This window comes from Muscardinus avellanarius, assembly GCF_963383645.1.
Source record: "Muscardinus avellanarius genome assembly, chromosome: 22".
NCBI classification, from domain to species: Eukaryota; Metazoa; Chordata; class Mammalia; order Rodentia; family Gliridae; genus Muscardinus; species Muscardinus avellanarius.
Window position 1 is genome coordinate 585,982 of NC_137808.1, and position 10,516 is coordinate 596,497.

Below are 10,516 nucleotides of genomic sequence, written 5' to 3' on the forward strand. Positions count from 1 at the left end.
TGCAGCCAGCCTCAGCTACTTACAGAGACCGTCCGCAGTGAGTGAGACCATGTTTCAGAAATAAAGAATAAAAAACAGGGCTGAGGGTATAGCTCAGAAATAGAATGTTCCCGTGTTCAACCTCCAATACCACAAAAAATGAAAAATATTTAGCCCTGAAATATCTGCCAAAAATATGATTTTATGAAATCCTGACAAGAAGCCGGGCGAGGTGGTGCATGCTTGTAATCTCAGTATTTGAAAGGCTGAGTCAGGAGGATCACAGGTTCAAAGCCAGCCTTGGCAACTTAGCAAGGTGCTCTGCAAATTAGCGAGACCCTGTTTCCAAATAAGAAATATCAGGCTGCGGGTTTAGCTCAGAGGTAAAATGCCTCTGGGTTTAATCCCCAGTGCCACAAAAAAAAGAAAGAAAGAAAGAAAGAAAGAAAGAAAGAAAGAAAGAAAGAAAGAAAGAGAAACCCTGGCAAAAAATGAGCCTCAAGCACTTGGCTCAAAGTACGTTCAATTTTATCCAAGTTCTTAAATAACAAATTGCCCATTTACAAAATACATTCTACAATATTCCTCAAACATACCTCAAATTAAAAAAATTGCAGTGAGGCAAAATGTTTTTATTGTGGGAGGGGGAGGTCTGGGGATAGAACCCAGGGGCATCTGACCTCTGAGCTACAACCCTTGGCCTATCTTGTATTCTTTATTTTGAAACAGAGTTTAAGTTATGGAGGACCTCACTAAGTAATGAGGCTGTCCACGAACCGCGATGCTCCCGGTCTCGGCTTCCCAAGCGCGGGGATTACAAGTGTGTACCACAACACCCAGCCAGCAAAATGGTTTTAAATCTCATCGCTTGAGAAATAAACATAATCATCTTTATACTTTGAAAACTACAAAATTTAGCCGGGCGTGGTGGCGCTCACGCTTGTAATCCCAGCATTTGGGAAGCTGAGACCTGAGAATCGCGGTTCGCGGCCAGCCTCAGCTACTTAGTGAGGCCCTCTGCAACTCAGTGAGACCTGGTTTCAAAGTAAAAGAATAAGGGTGTATTCATTCGAGTCACCCCTTCATGCCAGCCTGGTATGGAGCTGTCCCTATTCTCTGTATTTCTATCTTTTTAATAAACTTCTTTAAATCTTCAGAAAGAAAGAAAGAAAGAAAGAAAGAAAGAAAGAAAGAAAGAAAGAAAGAAAGAAAGAGGAAAAGAAGGAAGGAAGGAAGAATAAAATTGGGCAGGGGGTGTAGCTCAGAGGTCAAATGCCTCTGGGTTCCATCCCCAGACCCACAAAAAAAAGAAAGAAAGAAAAGAAAGAAAGAAAACTATAACATTTATTTCCATTTTATTTTATACAGGGATTGAACCCAGAGGCATTCTACCTCCGAGCTATACCCCTAGCCCTATTTTTCATTCTTTACTTTTAAACAAGGTCTCACTATGTTGTCGAGGCCCTCACTAAATAGCTGAGGCTGGCCACAAACCTACAATCCTCCTCTCTCAGCCTCCCAAGTACTGGGATTAATAAGTATGTGCCACTACACCAAGCTTTATTTTTATTTTGAAACAAGATCTCATGAGGTAGATGAGAGTCTCACTACTTGCTGAGGCTGTCCTCAAACCTGCGATCCTCCTATCTCAGCCTCCCAAGTACTAGGATTACAAGCGGGCACCACTATGCCAGGCTTCCAAATCTTTAAATTATAAGTTAAATGATATCTAGTCTTTATACTTGGATAAGCTTCTTTTTGAAAGAAACGTAGAGAAAAACACTCATGATTCTCAAATTATGTAAGTCAGAAAAAGCAAACAGGTAGGAAAATTAGCATTTTCGGTATAGAAAGAAAAAAAGAGCACTACAAATTCCAACAGTTTGGACAAGTGCAGAAAACATTCTTGATCCGAGTACTGGAGTCCAGAGCACACCTTGCCATCCACAACTCTGTCGAGCCACTTGAGCTGACTGATGATGAGCCGGGGCATGCTGATCCCGTCGCTGCTCACTCTGAAAAGGCACCAGGAGACAAGGGCCTTAGCCTCTGCTGCTGCTGATTTTAGTGGTACAGGGGGACTGAGCCCAGGGGCGTTTCACCTCCAGGCTCTACCCTCAGCCCTATCTTATCTTATTTATTTACTGTACTGGGGATTGAGCCCAGGGGCATTCTATCTCCAAATTATACTCTCAGCACTCTCTCACACACTCTCTCTCTCTCTCTCTCTCTCTCTATATATATATATATATATTTTTTTTTTTTTTTTTTTTTCCCCCAGGTCTGGGGATGGAACCCAGGGGCATTCTACCTCCGAGCTACACCCCCTGCCCTATTTTTTATTCTTTGAAACCGGGTCTCACTGAGTTGCAGAGGGCCTCACTAAATAGCTGAGGCTGTCCGTGAACCGCAATCCTCCGGTCTTAGCCTCCTGAATGCTGGGATGACAAGCGTGCGCCACCACGCCCGGCTTTTTTTTTTTTAATTTTGAAACAGGTTCTCACTAACTTGCAGAGGGTCTTGCTAAGTTGCTGAGACTGGCCTTAAACCTGCGATCCTCCTGCTTTAGTCTCTCAAGCACTGAGACTGAAGTTCAAAGCCAGCCTAAGTAATTTAGCAAGGCTCTCAACCACTTAGTGAAACCTATTCCAAATAAAAAATAAAATAGGGCTAGGGATGTAGTTCAGAGACAGAATGTCCCTGGGTTAGATCACCAACAGGACAAAACCCATAAGGTGAGCCAGGCGTGGTGGGCACAACTGTCATCCCAGCATTGGGAAGCTGAGATTGTAGGATCACAGCGCAGACAGCCTCAGCTACTCAGTGAGGCCCTTTGCAACTCAGTGAGACCCTGTTTCAAAATAAAAAATGAAAAATAGGGCTGGGGGTGGAGCTCAGAGGTAGAATGCCCCTGGGTTCCATCCCAGTACTGGAAAAAAAAAGAAAGAATCCATACATATACAACATATATAATTTTGTGTGTGTATATGGTGCTAGAGATTGAGCCCAGGGGCATTCTATCTGAGTTATACCCCAGCCCTTTTTATTTTTCATTTGGAAACCGGGTCTTACTAAATTGCTGAGGCTGGCTTGGAATCTACAATCTTCCTGTTTCAGCCTCCCAAGTACTGAGATTTCAGGTGTGAGCCACTGCACCCCCACCTAATATTTACTTTTAAAAACAATCTTATGCCGGGCATGGTGGCACACACTTGTAATCCCCGCGCTTGGGAGGCAGAGACAGGAGGATCGCGCAGGTTCGAAGCCAGCTGTGCGCGCTGGCTTAGGAGACCCTGTTTCCAAATAAAAATGTAAAAATAGGTCTGGGAGTGTAACCCGGAGGTAGAAGGGCTTCCAGGAACTCCAGTAACACACACACACACACACACACACACACACACACACACACACACACACACACACCAATCTTATTAATTTTTAGAAAGTCACTAGTAGACGACATTTCAAAGAAAGATACCCCAATAAAACATTAGTAGTCATATAAGAACATGGCATCATGATAAAAATGACTTGACAAACCAGTGATGTTACAGATTAAGCTTTCCAAAGAGAAACATATAGATTAGGGTACCATGAGAATTCCAGAATTACCCCACTTACGTTTCAAAAAGAAATTCTGGCAACTTTTCAAATAAGGTTTTGATAACAGCAGGCTAAAAAGGAAGATACTGTTAGAAACTGGTATTCAAATACACACCAGAAATGCAAATTAGCCAGAATCCTCTCTAACTAGAGCTCTTAAGGAAAGGTCTTGCTAGGGTTGATGTCCTCTTACTTTTAGAATGTTCACACAAATACTGTCTATATTTTGAATATAAGCAGTTGAAATATAAAGATGCCAATAATTTATATTTTGATAAAAAGATTATCCAGGCAGAATGAAAATAAGCCAGGAGCAGTGACACACACTTGTAATTTCAGTACTTGGGAGGCTGTGACAATAGGATCGCAGGTTCAAGACCAGCCTCAGAAACATAACGAGATTCTCAACAACCTGGGGAGACTCTGTTTCAAAATAAATAATAAATAGCTGGACGTGGTGGCACACACTTGGTAACCTCAGTACTTGGGAGGCTGAGACAGGAGGATCTCAGGTTCACAGTCAGCCTCAGCTACTTATTGAGGTCCTTTGCAACTTAGTGAGACCCTGTTTCAAAATAAAGAATTAAAAACAGGGCCAGGGGTGTATGTCCATGGGTTCAATCCTCGATACAAAACACAAAAAGATTATTAAATGATTTTCAACAAGAAAGGTCTTCTCTTTTTAGGCATAAAAGAGCTTTTAGAATTAAAGGTAACTAGCCGGGCGTGGTGGGCACGCTTGTCATCCCCGCGCTTGGGAGGCGGAGACAGGAGGATCGTGCAGGTTCGAAGCCAGCCGCGCTGGCGTAAGAGACCCTGTTTCCAAATCAAAAAAGTATAAAAAATAGGTCTGGGAGTGTAGCCCAGAAGTAGAAGGGTTTCCAGGAATCCCAGTACCACCAAAAAAAAAAAAAAAAAAAGAAGAATAATTAAGGTAACTATAGCATATTCAAGATTTCTGATACAAAGAGATAATAGCATGGGGTGGAGGCATGATGGCACACGCCTATAATCCCAGCTGCATGGGAGGGCAAAGCAGGAGGATCACATGTTGGAGGACTTGGCAATTCTACAAGACCATGTTTCTCAAGTTTTTAAAAAATCAGAAGGGCTAGAGGTATCCCCAGTACTAAAGTTAAATATATATGGGAAAAAGGAAGAAGAAAAAATAGTAGATGTGGCGGGAGGGAGATTTTTCACTGTACATGTGTTTGTACAACTTGAAAAGTTTAAAAATATCAACGTATAACAATTAAATTAAAAAATAAAGAGGGGAGCCGGGCTTAGTGGCACACGCTTGTAATCCCAGTGCTTGGGAGGCTGAGACAGAGGATCACACAGGTTCGAAGCCAGCCTTGCTGGCTTAAGAGACCCTGTTTCCAAATAAAAATATAAAATAGGTCTGGATGCCGGGCATGGTGGCGCACGCTTGTAATTCCAGCATTTGGGAGGTGGAGACCAGAGGATCGCGGTTCGCGGACAGCCTCAGCTACTTAGTGAGGCCCTCTGCAACTCAGTGAGACCCGGTTTCAAAATAAATTTAAAAAAATAGGGCAGGGGGTACGGCTTGGAGGTCGAATGCCCCTGGGTTCCATCCCCAGACCCGCAAAAAAAAAATAGGTCTGGGAGTGTAGCCCAGAGGTAGAAGGGTTTCCAGGAACCCCAGTACCACCAAAAAAAAAAAAAAAGGCTAAATAGGAGAAGACGCAGATGAAATATGGCAAAGATGATAAAGATCTCAAAGCATACATGATGTAGCTTTAAGGGGAATCAAACTGGGCCCTGTGCCCACCTGTAATCCCTGTCCCTTAGGAAGCTGAAACATGAGGCCTGCAGGTTGGAGGCGAAGGTATGATGACTTAGCCAGATCCCACTTCAAAATAAAAATAAGAGGACTGGGAACATAGCTCAGAGATAGAATGCTCCTGGGTTCAAGCCCCAGTACAAAAAAAATAAATAATCACAGACCAGCTGCTGAGGAAATAAAAGGAACTGGCAGATGATGGGAACAGTTGGTACAGTTCAAGATACAGAGATACAGATATCACCCTACCTGACTCATCCCACCAGCGGGGCTACCACACATGTGTTGCAAACCCAAACTTTCCAATGAACCCCACTCTACCTGTGCTCCTGTCACTTATAATAGGGCACGCACCACAAATCACATCCTTCCAGTGTTCACAAAAAAGTGGCACTGTCTCACCTGTAATATGTCAATACCCAGAAGCAATTTGATGAGGCTCTTAGAATAAGATGTGCCCAGGCTGTAAAAAAAAGACATTTATTTCCTATTTAGTTTTCCTTGTTTTAATGTGTTTTTTTTTTATCTTTTCTCCATAAAATTAGATACACAACCTTTAGATATTATGTTCATAGTTGGGGATGGTGGCTCATGCTTATAATCCCAGTACTTGGGAGGCTAAGACAGGAGGATCGCAGGCTCACAGCCAGCCTCAGTTAGCCTCAGTTACTTAGTGAGGCCCTCTGCAACCTAGTGAGACCCTGTTTCAAAATAAAGAATAAAAAATAGGGCTGAGAGGGTGGAGCTCGAAGATAGAATGCCCCTGGGTTTAATCCCCAGTATTGAAAAAAGCAAAATAAAAAGATTATATTCACAGTATGTTTTATTAGAAAAGAAATATAGGCCATAAGAAACCCTTACTAAGGGAAAGACTTGAAGAAAGGCAGTGATCTGAAATTCTATCCACATGGTAAAGACACTCTAGAAAACACTCTAGTTCTTAGTCTTACAGTTAAAAATTTTATACTGCAGAAAATGTAATGTTTATACTGCAGAAAAGAATTATATAGCAAAAGTAAAATTGTAAAAAACGGTATCCCAAGCTGGGCATGGTGGCGCATGCTTGTAATCCCAGCATTTGGGAGGCTGAGACAGGAAGATCGCAGTTAACAGCCAGCCTCGGCTACTACTTAGTGAAACCCTTTGCAACTCAGTGAGACCCTGTTTCAAAATAAAGAATAAAAAATAGGGCTGGGGGTGAAGCTCCAAAGTAGAATGCCCTGGATTCCATTCCCAGGACCACAAATAAAATAAAATAAAATAAACCCTGCATCCCTACACCCCCAATCTAGCTCCCAGAACAGACTCAACTTCAGGGAGACACACGCCTTCACACCTGGCTTCCTCATCCTGCAGACGTTCACAAGACATCAGGCAGTTTCTTAAACTGTCGAGGTCCTCAATGTGAGACTCCAGGCCATTCACAAACTCTTCTATTACCTTAATAAGGAGGTTTTTAAAGTCAAACACAAGAGAAAGATTTTTGTTTTACATTTTCTGTCAACTAAAAATCATTCAAGCCCACTCATCTCTATCGCAGTGTCTTTAAATTTCTAACTCCAGCCGGGCGCGGTGGCGCACGCTGGTCATCCCGGCATTCGGGAGGCTGAGACCTGGAGGATCGCGGTTCGCGGACAGCCTCAGCTACTTGGTGAGGCCCGCTGCAACTCAGTGAGACCCGGTTTCAAAATAAAGAATAAAAAATAGGGCAGGGGGTGTAGCTTGGAGGTCGAATGCCCCTGGGTTCCATCCGCAGATCCGCCCCAAAAATACACACATACATACATACATACATACATACATACATACATACATTTCTAACTCCAGAATGCTAATAACAAAATAAAAAATACCATGCTGAAAGTACCTACTTTGGGATAAGAAGGATGCTTCCTCAGGGACTGAAAGAGCTTCCTTTGGAAAACTATTTGATCCACAGCTGTGAGGAAAGGAGGACAGCTGGTCACCGTGGTCTGAAACATCGCCTGCCATAGCTTTCTTCTCTAAAGACTTACGTTTCTTATGTAATGAAACCACTAACAATATTTTCAACCTCCTTTCAGAGCCAAAACTCTAAAGGACAATAAAAGATACAGCACTGATAAAGGATAACCATTAAGTGCTCTAAAAAAAACCTGCTGTGGAGGCAGGCATGGTGCTACATGCCTGGAATCCCAGTACTTAGGAGGCTGAGACAGGAGGAGAACAGATTCAAGGCCAGCCTCAGCAACTTAGTGACAGCCTCTGAAACTTAAGTGAGACTATGTTTCCAAATAAAAAATAAAATAAGGCTGGGAGTGTGGCTCAGAGACAGAATGCCCCTGGGTTTCATTCCTAGCACCATTTTTCCTGTTTTTTTTTTTTTTTTTTTTTTTTTTTTTTTGTGTGTGTGTGTGTGTGTGTTACTGGGGATGGAACCCAGGGGCATTCTTCCTCCAAGATACACCCCCAGCCTGACATTTTTATTCTTTATTTTGAAACAGGGTCTCACTGAATTGCAGAAGATCTCACTAAGTAGCTGAGGCTGCCCATGAACCGCAATCCTCCTGTCTCAGCCTCCCAATGCTGGGATTACAATTATGTGCCAGCACTACACCTGGCTGTTACCTGATTATTAATGTCTCTTACACACACACACACACACACACACACACACACACACACACACACGAACGCTATTATATACTATTTTTCTCAAAAAAGAGGTTTTGAAATAATTCACGTGCATTAACTAAGACTAAAGACTACAATAATCTTCTCTAAAAATCAATTTCATTATCTCCTGACAGATGATCCTCCCATTTTTAATTATCACGGCCTCTCTAGTTATTTTGGGTACCAATGATTTAGTCCTAAGCTCTTTCACTGAGATCAAAAGTAAGATTTAGAATAAAATATTACCTAGTTGATTCTGATTGTCTCCAGTTTTAAGAATAAGCCCAGATGTCTTAAGAAGTCTTACAAAGACACTGTCATTTTCTTCAACTTCAGCAGAAACGTGAGATTTCTTTGTCTTTCTAGAAAGTGGTTGCTTCTTTGCTTCTGAAAGCAGACAAAATATTCATGAACATGACCAGAAAAAGTAAAGCAACAATTAAAACGAAAATCCAGGAAAAACCACCCTGAGAAGAAAAATGATGTTCCGAGTTCTTATATGGAAATGAAAGGCAGGAGGATTGCAGGTTCTCAGCCATCCTCAGAAACATAGTTAGGCTATCCCCAACTTAGTGAGACCTTGTTTAAAAAAAAATAGCCGAGCACACGCTCGTAATCCCCGCACTTGGGAGACGGAGACAGGAGGATCATACAGGTTTGAAGCCAGCCTCGCTGGCATAGGAGACCCTGTTTCCAAATAAAAATGTAAAATAGGTCTGGGAGTATAGCCCGGACGTAAAAGGGTTTCCAGGAACCCCAGTACCACCAAAAAATAAATTATTTAATTTAATTAATTAAAAAATTAAGGTTGGGCGTGGTGGCGCACCCTTGTAATCCCCGCGTTTGGGAGGCAGAGACAGGAGGATCGCACAGGTTCGAAGCTAGCGGCTCTTGCTTAAGAGACCCTGTTTCCAAATAAAAATATAAAAATGGGTCTGGGAGTGTAGCCCGGAGGTAGAAGGGTTTCCAGGAACCCCAGTACCACCAAAAATATATATAAAAAAAAAATAACCAGTACCACACACACACACACACAAATACATAAGACTAGATGTGTAGCTCAAAGTTAGAATGCTCCTGAGTTGAAAGAAGGGGAAAGAGAAGGAAAGGAAAAAGAAAAAACAAAGTCTGGGCGTGATACCACACACCAGTCATCTCATTACATGGGAGGCTGAGACAAGAGGATTGCATACTCACCGTTAGCCTTAGCAACTTAGCAAGAACCTGTTTATTTTTCATTTTCCCTTTTTTTTTCTTTTCTTTTTTCTTGCAGTACTGGGTATTGAATCCAGGGGCATTCTACCTCTGAGCTACACCCTCAGCCGTATTTTTATTATTTATTTTGAAACAGGGTCTCAATAAGTTGCAGAGGACTTCAATAAGTAGCTGAGGCTAGCTGCAAACTTGTAATCCTCCTGTCTCAGCCTCCCAAGTCCTGGGATTACAAGTGTGCACCACCTCCCAGGCTCCAGAAGCATTTTAAAGGGTCTAGACAATCTTATATTTGGGTCTCACCACAGAAGGTGATGTACGTATAAGTTTTTATGAATGTGGAGAACTGAGGCCGAGAGGCTATCGGTACATCTGAGTCAGGGGTCCAAAATGGTCCCGGAGTGACATGGAAACAGCGAGGAGTAATCAGGCTCAGGAAAAGACACTGAAACCTAACCATGGAACCAATCAAGACCTGCCCCGTCACCCTGAGGCTGTAATCTGTATGCCAAAGCCATTAGGGCTCAGGCTTAGAATTTTAGTCCTCTGAGCCCAGTGGCAGAAATAAAGGACTTCGCCGGGCGTGGTGGGCACGCTTGTCATCCCCGCGCTTGGGAGGAGGAGACAGGAGGATCGCGCGGGTTCGAAGCCAGCCGCGCGCGCTGGCTTAGGAGACCCTGTTTCCAAATAAAAAAATGTAAAAATAGGTCTGGGAGTGTAGCCCGGAGGTAGAAGGGCTTCCAGGAACCCCAGTACCACCAAAAAAAAAAAAAAAAAAAAGAAAAGAAATAAAGGACTTCTCCTTCCCAAGCTGGTCCCTGGGTCATGTCTTCACGCCCGGACTCCTGCAACGCCCAGAGTCTTATGTGAGATCATGCGTTATCCACCGATGACTCCCAACACTGGAAAAGTAGACATCTTACACTTCTTTTAAGGGCTTCACACATTTGCTACCGGGAATAGAGCAATAAAGAGCTGGAGACTTACTGGGGGCACCTTCTGGCACAGGGTCTTGATCCTCAGATTTCGACCGTCTTCTTTTGGAAAACATTCTGATCAAAGGCTTCTACACATAGATTATGTCCTAGAGTAAAATGAGAGAATAGAAATTTCCCTCTGGAAGCAAAATTCTGAAAAGTTACGGCAATGGCTCAAAGAAAATTGCTCTGCCCAGAAGCAGAGGGATTTTTGTCATCACACTCACTAACACTATCAAATCAAGGCTGAAAGCCTGGCATGGTGGTCCACACCTGTAATCCCAGT

The 10,516-nt window shown here is 42.8% G+C and overlaps 2 protein-coding genes across 2 annotated transcripts in view; both read right to left on the minus strand.

Annotated features, from left to right (window-relative positions):
• Positions 1-9,196, minus strand: part of FANCD2 (FA complementation group D2) — a gene marked incomplete at both ends in the record, with an annotated part of 60,708 nt that extends 51,512 nt beyond the window's left edge. The window contains 7 exons of the mRNA XM_080718135.1: positions 1,916-1,994; positions 3,601-3,653; positions 5,789-5,849; positions 6,723-6,826; positions 7,258-7,325; positions 8,288-8,428; positions 9,190-9,196. Of these exons, the coding sequence (XP_080574261.1) occupies positions 1,916-1,994; positions 3,601-3,653; positions 5,789-5,849; positions 6,723-6,826; positions 7,258-7,325; positions 8,288-8,428; positions 9,190-9,196 (513 nt within the window). The remainder of the gene's footprint in view (positions 1-1,915; positions 1,995-3,600; positions 3,654-5,788; positions 5,850-6,722; positions 6,827-7,257; positions 7,326-8,287; positions 8,429-9,189) is intronic.
• The window catches only part of LOC308278394 (CCA tRNA nucleotidyltransferase 1, mitochondrial-like), a gene marked incomplete at both ends in the record, with an annotated part of 995,237 nt that overhangs the window by 221,913 nt on the left and 762,808 nt on the right, over positions 1-10,516 (minus strand).